The 15,521-nt window shown below is 42.4% G+C and overlaps 1 protein-coding gene across 1 annotated transcript in view; it reads right to left on the reverse strand.

Annotated features, from left to right (window-relative positions):
- entrep2 (endosomal transmembrane epsin interactor 2) overlaps positions 1-15,521 on the reverse strand; it is an 88,811-nt gene that overhangs the window by 37,614 nt on the left and 35,676 nt on the right. The window contains exon 2 of the mRNA XM_086107642.1: positions 4,136-4,192. Within this exon, the coding sequence (XP_085963768.1) occupies positions 4,136-4,192 (57 nt within the window). The remainder of the gene's footprint in view (positions 1-4,135; positions 4,193-15,521) is intronic.

Here is a 15,521-nt window from a genome sequence, read left to right on the forward strand (position 1 = left end):
AATTACATTGAGATGTCTCCTTTTCCCGCTGTCCCTGATTTTCGTACCTATTCCTTATGAGCGCGATTGTGCTGTCTCTCGCTGCTCCGTTTCCCTCTGTTCTCTCTCCCTCCTCTGCGTGCTGTAACTGCCGCCACTTTGACAATCATGCGCGGGCTCTCTGAAGTGAACAATGAGGACGGCTTTGCGCTCATCGCTCACTTCAAGGAGTCGGCTTTTAGAGCTGTTTCGTTGGCGACTCACACATCACTATGGAGGCTGCCTGACGAAGGACAGGTGTGTCTCACAAAGTGCAAGGGAGAAATACAACGAGAGAGGGTACTATGGGCTCATGTACTCCCGGTATACCGTAAAAAGTCCCGGTACGCCAGAGGCTAAAATTGAGAGGTGGTGGTACTCACTGTCGGTCCACTTAAAGAACTGATCTCAAGTGAAAGGGCTTCCAAGAAAAGTTGTTCTATCAATAAAGTTCTGTCAAATTCATTTGACCACGAAACTGACATAAAGGAGAATGTGTCTGATTCAAGGCTATCATAGATGATTGAAAAATAAACTTGGAAAAAAACATTGTTGTTAACATTTTGTGAAAATAAAATCGGAAATGCATTTTAAAAAAGTACATTTGAGAAATAATTGCTCAATTAATCAATTAATCGGTTCAATAGCATTCACATTTCTGTTTCCCCTGCTTGTTATTGTATGCCTGATTTTTACTCCTTGTACAGCACTTATATGCAGCAATGATTGTTTTAAACTGCTACATGGGGGAAAAAAAATGGAGTTCAGAATTACGGTGTAATATTCGGGAGTTTTAAATAGTCAGAGAGGAGAAAAAATATCGAGGAAAATTCAAAGATTATTATAGAAAATTTAAACAGGAGAGCTTTGAAACTCTTCACTTGGACAAGAATGACTGGGACAAATTGCAGGTCAGTCTTAAGGCGAAATGGTTCACAAATAGGGGTCAAATCTCGCCTGTCAGAACTGAACATGACCAGCGAGCAACATTCATAAAACGCACACGACAAATCACCTTCAAGGTCCAGGGAAGCAGAAGCACAGGAGTGAGACTGCCGTCTACGATGACACAGACCATTCAGAAAAATAGATGATGCTTTTTAAGGCACTTAAAAGAAAGAGCATGCAGTAATGTGTATTAATATATTCTAATCCGCTCTTGAAACGATGGCATCTTTTCGTTGAATCAAAGACGCTACGAATCAAATCTCTTCTCTGGTCTAACGTTACACAAAGAAAGTTGGGGGGAAGGGAGACAGAATTGTGATTGGAGAGGATCTGCTTCGCTGGGTGATAAAACGAAAGGGAGCAAGGCAGGCAATCTGCACAGAGAGAGAGAGAGAGAGAGAAGGAGATACAGAGATGAGGAGTTTTAAGACAATGTACTAAAGCCGCAGAAATGAAATGAGATTATTTAGGGCATTAAGAGAGCATGAAATAGTTAGATGAGAGGCTTGAAGCGTTGCTGCACTTTAAACAAAACGATGTCTACTTTAAATAACAGCACAATGACATCACAAGTATACATCTACTTAAAGCACTGCATCACACACAGGGGAAGGGAATGTGGATTCATTGAGACACAAAATGATTTTTAATCAAAGGGTGTCAACTGACACTCCAGTGATCTGTCCAGCTCTAATTGGGTTGACTTTCTGACACGTGATTGGCCGATAGAAGGATTGCTTTCATGACTCAACCATTTAATCATTCATGACCACAGTCAGCTAAGTTGCTCTTGTCCACGAAAAAACAAAGTAAGGGATGGAAACATTCCACAAGTCGAGCATTATTGTGTTATTATGTTTCACGCAAAGACACAAATACTGGAATGCTTATTCAATGTGATCGAATACACTCACCGTCAAAATATTTGGGTTTGAGATCAAAAGTTAGAGAGAAAATATGAAACAACAATCCAACATCTGTTTTTGTGTCAGATACACAAGTCTTCTTTTGCCATGTTTTTCCGCACTCTCACACAAGCCCCTTTTTTTTTTTGGTAGGGCTGACTCCTTTGAGTCTCCTCTTGAGCAAGTCAAGTCAAGTCAAGTCAACTGTATTTATAGAGCACTTTTTAACAGCCACCGCTGCATACAAAGTGCTGTACATGGAACAATTTAACATGCACAATAAACAGTAAGACAAATCGGTAATAAAGGCGGTAGAAAGCACCAAACAGTAAAACCAAGAACAAATCTAAGTCATGCTGAGTCGAATGCCAAAGAATACAAGCGAGTTTTGAGGAGGGTTTTGAAGATGGGCAGCGAGGAAGCTTGCCGAATGTTCAGTGGGAGGTCATTCCAGAGAGAGGGACCAGCAACAGAAAAGGCTCGATCCCCTCTATTAGTTTATGTTTGGCAAAGTGTTTTTATCTTGATACACGATGCAATTGCTCTCGATCACTTGGTTTGCATCTTGCTTTACTTTGGCAGTCGAAATGTTCATTTACACGTCATGAAATAAAAGATGTAATCCTGAACCTTTTCTTTTTTATTCCGGAATCCAAATGTCTTCCGTACACAACAAAACAAAGGACGACTTTACCGTTCCAATACTTTTGGAGGGGACTGTATTTGGTGTTATGAGCATATCCCTTCTTTCTCATAACTTCAGCCTTTCCATCACTTTGGTAAAGCTCAAACCATTTCTCCTCAGTCCCTAAAACTGCCCAAGACGTTTGGGGTCTCAGCCTGCCTTCCTATTTTTCTTGCTAACACCGGTCAAAACATTTTTACATTTTCAAATCAAAGATGCAAATAAACTTTTATTTATTTATTTATTTTTGCTTAATTGCAATTCTGGACATATTTTCCTCAAATTTTCAGAATAATAATAAAATAATAATATGAAATACAGTCAAACCTCGGTTTTCAAACATCTCTGTTCTCGACCAAATCGGTTTTCGACCAAGAATTTCGATTTTTTTATGCCTCGGATGATGACCGAAAATCGGTTCTTGAACAAACTGAGCGCACTTGAATGCGCCACTTGTTTGTTTGTTTTGTTTGTTTGTTTATTGAACATAAAACATATATACAGTAATAATTTGACAGAAAATAAGGTAGATCAAAAAAGTAAAAAGAAAGAAATCAATCTTCATTCAACACAGTTATTATGTTCAAGGGAGTAGGAAGAAGTAAAAAACTTATCTAGTCCTACCCCGTTATGTGATTGTATCTAATAAATCATTTTTATATCAATCAGAAAAGAAAAAAGTAAGAAGAAAGAAGTCTCCATTAAGGCTTATACTTTACCCTTAACCGTGATATTTTTACAACTTTTGGTTTGTATCGGGATTATATACTTCCACACCCTGACACTCTTGTGTCAATTTTCTCTTGTATTCATAATGGATATTGCAGTACCTTTCTCTATTTATCAACTTAGTTCTGATTTATCATTATATTTAATGTTTTGAATTTATCATTTGAACTCTGATTGATGTAGGTTGTTTGTACTATTTTTTTGAATTTGTTTTTGAACTCAGCAAGCGATTTACTCATTTTCAGGTCCGTTTCGAGATTATTCCACAGATTAACACCTTTGATAGATACACTTCTTTGCTTGATGTTTGTTCTTGTTTTGAGTTTTTTGAATAAGTTGGTACCTCTTAAATCATAGCTGCTTTCTCGAATTTCGAAAAACTTCTGAATGTTTTGGCAGAGCAGGTTATTGTGTGCCTTGTACATTAATTGGGCGATTTTAAAGTCAACCAGGTCATAAAATTTCATCGTATTTGACTCCTCTCGCCTTCCTTACACGAGGAAGCTTCCTTGTGTAGCGTTCCATTACTGAGCAGACGTGTTCAATTAAGTTTTTTTTTTTTAAAAAGAGTGTGGTTTCGGTTTTCGAACATCTCGGTTTTCGAGCAGCCTTCTGGAACGGATTACGGTTGAAAACCGAGGTATGACTGTAGTATCGTTCTTTTTCTTGTTGTATGATTGTAGCTTTGGCAATTTCTTACATACAATTTCCACTTTCAAACTGGGTTTTGTTCTCAGCCTTTGGTGAGACGATCTGATCACAAGTACTCTCGATCACAATAAAAGGCTCTTTTTGGGAATCAGTTTGTCAAATTAGCAGCGCAGCATGGAGGCATTTAGATAAAACTCACCACCAGCGAGAGTGGCCTCTTCCATGACACCACACCGATAAGCCCAGAGAGAAGAACCTGGAGGAAAGAGTACACAAAGGATGTTGAAAGAGCAAATTGATCCGGGCAAAAAGGAAAGCACATGACAACAAGGAAGCTGGCCGTGTTTTTTCATAACTCTCCGTCCCTCAGACGGCAATGGTATTGTCCCATGTTGTCCCACATTTTTCTTTCAGCACGCTCTGTGTGCATGTGTGTGTGTGTGTGTGGCTGTGTGTGTTTTAAACTAAGTTTAGAGTGTGTTTTCATGTTCTGCACATGCATGAGATGTGGTAAATACATTCTCAACGCCTATCGGCTGGCGCTGATGTCAAAGTTTCACACCTGGCACACAATCTGCTTCCTCTGAGTTTCAACCCGTCTCTACTTGATCACATGAACTGCATTGACAGTATGTAGAAAAGAGCGCCGCCAGAAACGCTGTGCACGCATTTGGTCTGACCGTAGCATAAAACTGTTCTCCGTCCCCTCTCACGCTTCATCCCCCGTCTTCCACGTATATCAGCTGGGAGGCGTGCGGGCGCATGCTCGCTTGCCCGTGGCGGCTAATGCCAAAATCAATCGCAGCTTTGGTTCCAGCAGCAGGCCGTTGCCGTGCTCTTGGTCTCCACGGGAGGCGAGCACCGATGCACTGAGTGTAATTTGCAATAATGTGTGAAGATGTGTGGACCGGACTGACTCTGTGGGGAACATTCTTGGGATGGACTGATTACTCGATGGAAAAATCATAGGATTATCGATTCTACAAAATGACTCGATATCGAGCTAGCCGTGTGCATGCATGAGTGGCACGCGCAGCAAAATGATCAGTATTGATAGTGTGATCAACAGGCGAAATAGGCGTCACCGGCATCACATAAACATGCGATGTCGTGGCTCACTACGCTCGAATGTGGCGATGAGATTTTCTGTTTTGTAGACAAGTGTATGTGTCAGTGTGAGTTAGTCTCTTTTTCCGGTTTTGTTTCGCTGCCTTGTCGAGCCCATTTAGAATTGCCTTTATTTGGTCAGCCAGTTTGTCAGCAGCGATCATCCTCATCGTCCACACTCTGTTCTAGAGATGGACTGTCAAATAGCATTTGTCCACAATATTATCATCTGCATGACATCACTCTAAGTTTGACTCTTTTCCATAGCATCAACAAGGCTGTTATCGTCTCGCATTACTCGCTGCGTCACCACCATTCAGCCACCACTGAGATTGAATATCATTTAGTTTTGTTTGACAAAGCTCATGCGACCATATCTGATGCTATAGTCATGCCATGTACTGCATGTCTGTCTGATATATACTCCCTGCTGTCAAAACATGTTTATTTTCGCAGCGATGGTAAACATGTGTTCCATCCAGTTCCATCTTCTATGAAATGCCAGCATGTGTTTTCCCCACATTTTCATTTGGCTTTCCCACATGCCACTCAATTTCTGTGTTTCTTGGCCCTCACCTGCACCATATCAGTGACGGTATATTGCTTCATTGAATATAATTTATAGTGTTTTAGTCTTGCATCCATGTCTTCACACTGATAATAAATAGCATGCAAATGTTTTATTTTCACTCACTCAGTCACACACGCACACAAACACATTGATGGGCAGCCTCACAAACTAAAACTGTCATCAGACTATGCTGTATGGAAAATAAATGTAAACATATTCATCACTGCAAATGCCCAAATTACCATAGCTCTACAGAGACCACAACCTGTGAGGATAAATTAAAATGCAGTCTGGCATCAATTATTATTTTGCACCCTCATACCACATCAAGTTAATTGATTCATGTTCTAATGTTGTGACAGTGATGGCGAAAAATAAAGGCAATCAATATGATAAGCCAAGTCAAACTTCGCGCTAGGCATAAAATGGATCAAATTGATATTTTCACAGAACCAGCAGAGCAGTTTCACATTTGGTTTATCTACTGTTGAGTAACAGGAGAGGCCAGAGACTATGTCGGATCAAGAGCCATCACAAGGACGGCAATACAAGCACGTATGTAGGCGTATAAAGCCTGTGGTTTGTTTTTGTAAGAAATGATATATGAGCAGCATTCATGTGATGGATCGGCTCTCATCAAAATAGGCTTTTCTTCTTCTCTGCGCAGAGAGCAGGATTAGCTTGCAATACTTAGCAGCATTAGTCACCAAAACCTGGTCTGCATAGACTGCAGAAGCATATTAAAAACATTGTACATCATTCGATCTGTGGAATTCTAAGCAATGAAGATGGTAGCAGGGCAACACGTAACACAAAAACACCTATGCAAAGGTGCACTGACCTTGATAATCAGTGAGATTTGAAAATTGCTTTGCGCCTGGACCGCAGAAAAGCTTTTAGCCTCTGAGGATTACTGTCAAAATGATAATGAATTAAAAGGAAATAAACCACAACACCACATGAAATAATTAGCCAGTGGACTTGCTTATAAATAGCGCACCATATTTTTTTGTCTCAAGACAAGATCTAATTGTCTCACAGTTGAAGCAGGATAACCTTAATGACAACAGACACCAACTTGCTCTGTGCGTTGAACACATCCCTTAGTTAGGACAACTGGTTTCGAATAAAGCTTATATATTTTTGCTGTCAACACCTGTTACACACACACACACACACGCACCCATCCATCTATCCATCCATTTTCTGATCCGCTTTATCCTCACAAGGGTCGAGGGGCGTGCTGGAGCCTATCCCAGTTGTCTTTGTCGGCAGGGAACACCCTGAACTGGTTGCCAGCCAATCTCAGGGCACACATAGACGAAGAACCATCCGCGCACACACTCACACCTAAGGACAATTTACAGTGTTCAATCAGCCTGCCATGCATGTTTTTGGAATGTGGGAGGAAACCAGAGTACCCAGAGAAAACCCACGCAGGCATGGGGAGAACATGCAAACTCCACACAGAAAGGCCGGAGCTGCAATCGAACCCGGTACCTCTGCACTGTGAGGTCGACGCGTTAATCACTCAATCAACGGGCTGCCTATATATATACAGTATATATATATATATATATATATATATATAAAGAGAGAGAGAGAGAGAGAGAGAGACTTGGTTTGAGTTGAGTGGCAAACTTGCATCCATTCCATTGACCTATCATTCATTTATCATCTGCACTGCACTGCTGTCACCCTGGAATGTCTGAGCATGTCCAGGGGGTCACTCAACTTGGAGTGTGTGCCAGCACCCCTGCACTAATTACGAAGTACATGTGCATCTTAATATCTGGTGTTTTTATGTGCTGGCTAAAATATTGGAAGGATATAAATGATGCCATAAAGTTCACGATCATAAACGCAATGTTACGAGTAGACTTCTGAAATAAAAACTGAGCATTAGAATCTTTGTGAAGGCAGCTCTCATTTGGGATCATATTAGATTCGGTGCACAGCTGACTGTGTCTGGAAAGAATAAGAATAAAATTAAGGAACACAGATGAAGATGGGGAAGGAATGAGCATGACAAGGAATTATACACATCTATACTATAGATTCTATCGTATCAAAAAACATGGTCGATGTACTAGAACTGCAAAACTGAGCAAAATGACTCAAGCAGTAGGATAAACAACACATGACTTTTCAAGGATAGCATTGTAATCACTGCCTTATCTGGGCCACCTATCATATTTGTTTAATCTCATCGCAATAAAACCCAACCACAGTTAACATGCTCAGAAAGCGATTGTATTGCGATCATAATTTAGACCACGGAGAACAGCGGGACTGCACCGTGACTCAAAAGCTACTTGCTACAAGAACGGCACTCAGCGGAACAGAAATAGTGTGCTCAAGCCAAAACTATTCAAATTTGGATCAGCACCAAATTGAGCACCTTCATACATGTACTGTACAAACCCCCTGAATGTGATTGAATTCTTGGGAGGATGCATGCACTTGAGAAAAAGTTGAATTATAACTTCAGTGAAAATCGCGGGTTGAAATAAAGTAAAGTTTTGAAACTTTATAGGAGCACAAATTATGACGAAGTTACTTTAATTAGCCATTTCTCCAATGGACTTCTTTCAAAACCAATCCATATGCAAGCGCATGTGCTTTCACCACCACAGCGAAGCCGAAGCACTCTTGATCTTGGCTTCTTCATATGCATGGTGCCAATCAAAGAAGCCATTACGGAGAGTGAGGCTTTAGAAAGCGGGGCCCTTCTTAAAACATCACCACAGTCAAAATGGATGGAGTGTGGTTGCCGTGGTTACCACATACTGGCCATTTGCCAGGATCTGTAATGATTTCCCATCAGCTGCTGCATTGACAGAAGCGAGCAGGTACCATCTATGCTTCAAACACTCTTTAACTTAGCCTCTATCAGACACACACACACGCACGCACACGCACACGCACACACACACACACACACACACACGCACACACACACACACACACACACACTTCAATGCCTCGGAAATGTAATGAAAATAGATTTGAAGAGAGCCACCGACACATTTCCGCTCGACTTATTCCACTGAAACTCTTGGGTGCAGCAATCTGTCGGATACATGCGCACGGCCTTCATGTTCAGTTCCACTTGATGCCTGAATGTGAGTGCGTTTGTTAAAGTGTCAGCATACGTATCTTGACGGAAGACTGTAGCACTGTGCAACACATCTCAGCTCTCACCTTCTGCTGGTTCTGCCACATTGCCAGCTTCGTCACTTCTGATAGATTATGCACATTATGATGCCTTGGGTTGCCGCCTCCTGTAGAATGTCCTCTAATGATTACAAATGTAAGTGAAAATCAAAAACTGCTGTTTCCTGCTGTGATAAATGTTCCTCGTCGTAATGAAAGTATACTGTCCTACTTTGTGAGCGTTTCCTAGGGCTGGAGGTTTACCATGTTGATTAGAATTAATTACAGAAAGCGCAACACATTCAATCGCGCTTTTCCATTTCTGCACCCCAGGCGACACGGAACTATTATGAGTGCCCCACTTCTTGGCTACACGGTAATACGGATGCACCAGAATGTTTATCACTGAAGTAGCGCAAGCCTACTGTATCAGCTCAATACAAAAAGTGTTGCGCTTAACACAAACACCGGCGCAAAGATGAGCGGCAACAGTTCTCTTCAGAGCCAGGCGACTTCCTTTTAGAAACTGTCTGAAAGAAGAGCAAAAACAGATTTGTGATGATGTGGTTATTAGTTATGATTCATCATGACCACACTGTTACAGCCTGTATTACAAAAGGAATGTGTGGTCAAAATAAAGTGCCCTAATTCAAAAATTTGGATTGAGCCAACTCAGATTGTGAGCACAAAATGCAGCATAAGCAGGTATCTATTTGTGTATGACAGTCGATAGCGCTTGAGTTCCCTTCCTTTTAGGGCGCACGTGTAATGTGTGAGACAAGATGTGTGTGAAGTTGCACGTGTGTGCATCTGTTTGTGTGTGTGGGTGGCACTGGGATTTGGTTTGCTTGATTTTATTGTGGAGAGGACTTTGTGCTGCACATTCATGTAGGAAAAGTGTTGTAATGTAATGGATTCATTCGTTTCGAATTCAATGTTGTTTCTGATGTCCACTTATATGCCTTTTATGTGAATAAATACTCATATTGAAAAATATTCACTATTCAATTCAAATGAAACGACATGATTACAAAGTATCTACTGTATTGAGTCTCAAGTGCCACCATGAGCAAGTATGCCTTGAACAACAATAACTCAAAATGAAAAGAATTACAGCTAACCGTCTGTGTGTGTGTCTAAACATGCCCTAATGGAAGACAAACGAAGGTGAGCAGTAGGCTTTATAGCTGGTGAAGCAATTTTAGCTGCAACCTTGAAGTAACCTTTTCTGGCGGTGACTGTGGTGATCTAAATGTATGTGCGTATGTGTGTGCGTGTGTATGTATGTGTGTGCGTGCGTGCCTTGAAATATGCTACAGCATTGATGTAAAAGGAATTGAGCATCAACATAAGCGTCAAGCATGTGCACGGTGAATGAAGCATGTGATTCAACGCCGCTTGTTTTCTTGAGCTCACACTGACGGAGTGAACAGATGAGAGCGTTTGGTTTCCTTGTGTTCCCGCTATTCAAACACAAGGGCCCCCATGCCCCAACATCCGCCCCCCAACTGTCCTCCCGTTCCTCACCACCCGCCACCTGCTTCTGCTTCGAAAACCCTCCCCCCACCTCGTATCAGCACTCAGCTTTGGAGCTGAGCCGCACCTCAGCGGCGTTGCCATGGAAACAGCAGGACAACAGCATGTTCGCTGCTGCTCCAAGGAGGTGTGGCATGTCAGCCACCCACTGCTCCTGTCTTTGCACAAGCGGTACCTACTGTATGTGTCCAATATTTTGCCATCTTAGCAGCCATAGCAGTGACTCCTTCATGGCATTGGCTGGACTGCAATAAAACGGCTCTGACACAATGGCCATTTCAAACATGAGTAAGGCTCAGCACCTCCTTGGTGGTAGCTTTCTACTTACAAGCCACGTGTCACTCTAGAGCAGGGGTGCCCAACACGTCGATTGCCATCGACCGGTAGCTTGCGGACTGGTCCTAAGTCGATCGCGAGGGGTGTAGAGGGGGAAAAGAAAATCCAACCAAAAACATTGTGCGTCTGTGAGCGTGTTATTAAAATGATATATTTTTGTGTTAGTGCACACCGCATCCTAAGCAGACTGTCGGTTTCACTTTCATAAAAAGTATTTAAAAAATAAAATAAAATAAAAAAGCAGGTCACCTTTAACCTGCGGTGGCCGGTATCTATACTATGCGCCTAATAATGCGGTGCATCCTATTTACGAAAAAGTTTCAAAATAGGCCATTCATTAAAGGTGCGCTTTATACTCCAAAGCACTTTATAGTGCAGAAAATATGGTACTTAAAAAAATTATCTAGGTCCAGATCATATTATTTTATGAAACCACTTGACCGAATAAAATTGAGTAAATTCTATTTTTTTCTGTAACGTGTAATAAAAAGTGTGAAGTGAACTTGGCCAACCTTCTTTTGAGTACCGTATTGCACCTAAACCATTGTCCTGCATTGCTGATTGTCCCATTAACTGCTCTTTGCCTTTGTTTTTGAATTATTAAACGAAATGCCTCGTTACGGTGTGGCGATGCATTGTTCACAATCTGGCCAACATTTTAATGTCTGAGTGGCCAAACGATGGGCATGTAAATGGCTTGTTTTCGCAAAGCGAATGAATTTCATGCCGTTGTCTCTTTATTTATTGTATTTGTGTCTCATTTTATTTATATATTCTAATCTGTTATTTACGTTTTTAAATGACCTTCTTTCTGGATTGGTTAATTTAATATTGGTTAAAAGCTACATTACATAAATCACATTAAATGTTCCGTGCGGCCCGGTGTTTCAGTGGTTAGCGCGTCGACCCCACTGTGCAGAGGTACCGGGTTCGATTCCAGCTCTGACCTCCCTGTGTGGAGTTTGCATGTTCTCCCCGGGCCTGCGTGGGTTTTCTCCGGGTACTCCGGTTTCCTCCCACTTTCCCAAAACATGCATGGCAGGCTGATTGAACACTAAATTGTCCCACGGTGTGAGTGTGAGCACGGATGGTTGTTCATCTGTGTGTGCCCTGCGATTGGCTGGCAACCGGTTCAGGGTGTCCATCGCCTACTGCCCGAAGACGGCTGGGATAGGCTCCAGCACCCCCCGCGGCCCTTGCGAGGATAAAGCGGATCGGAAAATGGATGGATGGACATTAAATGTTCCATGCGGTGACCACGCGAATTTGTCTTTATATTCGCATGCAACCAGCCCATGTTTTTTTTTCTTTCTTTTTTTTATGTGTTGCAGTTTAGCTCCAAGACGGAGGGTGTCGCTATGGCTAACATTGGCTCGGACACCACAAGACGGCGTAGCCTCTGCATATTATGGCCAATTCCGCCTGCAGTTTCTATTTTGTGAAACAAGGAACAACGTGACAACATTGGAGACCGTGCCTGATCGAATAAAGGGACTGTTTTGCGAAATTGATCAAGGAGGCAGTGTAGGTCGTATGTGCGTGTGTAGGCTTCTTTACACACACACGCATATCACCTACATGTCGCCGCCAAGCTAGCTTGTTTCGCAGCAGAAGCAACAAGCTGCGTGGGGCCGATCTTCTCTTCCATGGTGACAAATAAATGACCCTCAAAGAGGCCTCATGTTCTGCATCATCACAGACTAAACGGACCAATCACGAGGGATGATGCACACGGCATTTTAAGCACAACAACAATTTCTGAAGTGTGTGCGTCATGTGTTACAGACCTTTCGCGGTGTTGCTGCGCGACACTATATGACGCAACGCGGCTGTTATCGCTCGCACGTATGAGGGAGTACAAAGAGGCCTTGATTCATGTCACGTCATGCGTGTCATTCTTGTTGCCTGTTGCTGCTTCGTACCATCTCGTGCCAACGCGAGCCTGTGCATTGATTCTTTAAGGGGATCACATAGCGCAGACAATTAAATAACGTCGCATTCGAGTTTAAATATTCAGAAAAAAAACGTGAATGTAAAAGGTCTGCGTTTTGTGGGAAGAAATCGTCTGTGCCTTGGTCAGCCTCTGCGCTACCCTCTCAAGATTTTACAGCATTCTCAAGCGCTACAAATGTTCAGATGTATATCGCCTTTTATCTCCATCTCTTTTGATTTGCTGGCGACCAGTCAGATGGGATTGGCTCCAGCTTTGTCTAATGAGCACAAAAAAATGGATGGATGAATAAATCTTACTCTGGACAAGAGGACAGTTCAGAAGACTCTGCCGAATGCGGTGCATTTAATCTCTGCCAAAGTGTTTGTGTTGGAGGTGATAACAGAGCAGTTCAGTTAGCAACAGTCAACAACATTCGTGTAAAATGTTGAAAAGAAAAACGAGCTGACTGCCTGTTCACAAGATGAGGGAGAGGTAATAGAGGTGAAGCTCCGTGGGAAAACTCCTGGTGCCTTCTTTCCCGATTGCACCATGAGCCTCTCAAGAACTAGATCTTGCACAGACTGTCGTGCAGGCAGAGATGCACACGCACACACAGACCCATCCATACCCGCACACATTCTCAATGTCCCGCAGTGACAACCACTTCTCTTGTCACAAGAGCACCTTTGATGCGACGCTGTGTTTCCCTAACAAAGATCAAGGTACCGGTACTTTTCCTCGGCGGAGTTGCAAAAACTGCATCACTAGGTAGATGTGTTACAACTGAATTGAATCTGAGTCTGATGATTGCAAAGCCAACAGCAGTGATTTGGTTTTTCATTCAAGACAGCATGAACCTTCATTTTTGCTCAAGAACGAAAGTCAGATGTTGACACAGCTCACAGTACAAACAGAAAAGAAGCGTAAGTGTATCAGTACAAGTAAGAATGTGGACTTTCAATGCTCTCTGGGTCCACCAGTCCAGTTTTAATACATGGTAACCATTGTGAAAGCCTCCTCACTTTTAGGGCCCCTCATTCATAAAAGTAACGACAGCGTCTTCATTCAATCTTTGAATTTTACTTCCCAGCGCAAGTCTAGCACATAGCACATGGGTGGACTTTTATTTCTTTCGCTATTTTGTTAGACTTTGCACAGGTAGAAATGGGCCTAATGTTGTGATTGCACCGTTGTGGGATGGAATGTAGTATTTCATGGCCAAAAATGGCGACATCCCTCATTTGCATTAAAATCAGGGCTGTCGGAGCATACGCAGTGTTTGACATTGCATGAACACAAATATAATGGCTGGTGTCTGTGAATGACATTGACAGGTAAACTGTAAGATCTCCCCATTGACAATTGGAGACCGCCTTAATTGCACCCACGAACGTGCCTCTGTGTGAGCTCCGCCAACAGTTGTGCCACACAGTTAGGGCCATGCGATTAAGATGATTCCCAGTCTATTTCCTGTTACCATATTATCAGCTGCGTTGGGGTGAGGCGGCTTTCTACGCCGCACTGCCCAGTAAAGAACATCGCGGTCCCAAACACGCAAAACTTTTACGCCAAACGCATGGCCGCTCGCTTCCCATAATAGGGCCGTGTGTCTTTGAATATTTTTGCTCACCTAAAAATCTTGTTGGCAATGACCACTCCATATGCATCTTTTTTTTTTTTTGCATCTTGAGACAATTGGATTTTCATTCATTCATTCTAGCGCTAACCTCCACCTCATCTGGTTGCCTTGTACCCGCTTTCCCCATACACTACTGCCCTCAATTTTATTCGTAATGATATACAGTACATTCCACAGAGATTCCATTCCGACTTCACCTGTCAATCTGTCTATGTTAGACAATAAGAGAGTCACTCAGTCGCTCTTCACATGTGTCCCACTGCGATAGTCGAACGGGCCTGGGGACTTTCCCAGACAATAGCACAGTTCTGTTGGGTCATACATTTCATTTCGAAGTCTCTTGCAGTAACACAAGCACTATGATTTGTATTCTTAATTATACACAATAGTCTGTCACCGGCATACACTGATGGCAACACAGTGATACAATGGTCAGCCGGGTGGTCTCACAGAAAGTAGACTCTGGGTCAACATGAAGTCTCTGGTCGCTGTTGTTGTTTTTACATGGACTCGAAGATTTAATACTGTGTTGAAAAGGAAACTCATGATGGACTACTTCGGACTCAAGTGGTTGCAATTGGAGAGCAAAAGGTCACACAAAGAGTGCAGCTGAAGTCTGGCCTCACATCCATCCTGGATATGACTGCAGTGGCACCAATAGCTGAATCAGGCATTCAGCCTGCTGCTGACAGGACAATCCTGCCCCGCAGCCCCACCGATGTGACTGCAAAGGGTGGCAAGTGGACAGAATGTTTATGTGTGAGGGTGAAGAGGTGAGTTACTGCTTTGTTGGGTGTGTAAGTGATATCCTCTCATCATAAAAGACCGGACTCTAAATCTGACCAGAATGCCCCTTCTTTTAGACAGTCACTGTTGTGCATCATAAAGTTGCAGGCGTTCGGTAATTAATTTATTTATTCATTTACGTATTCATGGATGTATTTATTTAAGCAATTCTAAGCAAGTGGGTGCAAGGCGGTCTCCATTTGCCCATGTCACATGCGGATGACTACGTTAATCGCAAGGGGAGATCATGCAGTTCACCTGCCAATATCATACATAGACCCCCACGAGTTTAGTTCTGTTTGTTAAATGTAAAGCTCCAACTGGCCTGATTTTAATGTAAAAGAGGGATGCCGCGACAACAGGCAAGGATTCAAGTTAGGCGCAAACGCCCTGTACGCCCAGTTGTACCTGTTAAGTTAAACAATGGCTCTAAATTATTACTCAATTATTAAAATAATGGTCAATGAATTTTCTAATTGTTGATTAATCGATTAACTTTGACACCTCTATGAGTCCATCAA

Source organism: Hippocampus guttulatus, chromosome 3 (genome assembly GCF_054856545.1).
Source record: "Hippocampus guttulatus isolate MCC_2025c chromosome 3, RoL_Hgut_1.0, whole genome shotgun sequence".
Taxonomy (NCBI): domain Eukaryota; kingdom Metazoa; phylum Chordata; class Actinopteri; order Syngnathiformes; family Syngnathidae; genus Hippocampus; species Hippocampus guttulatus.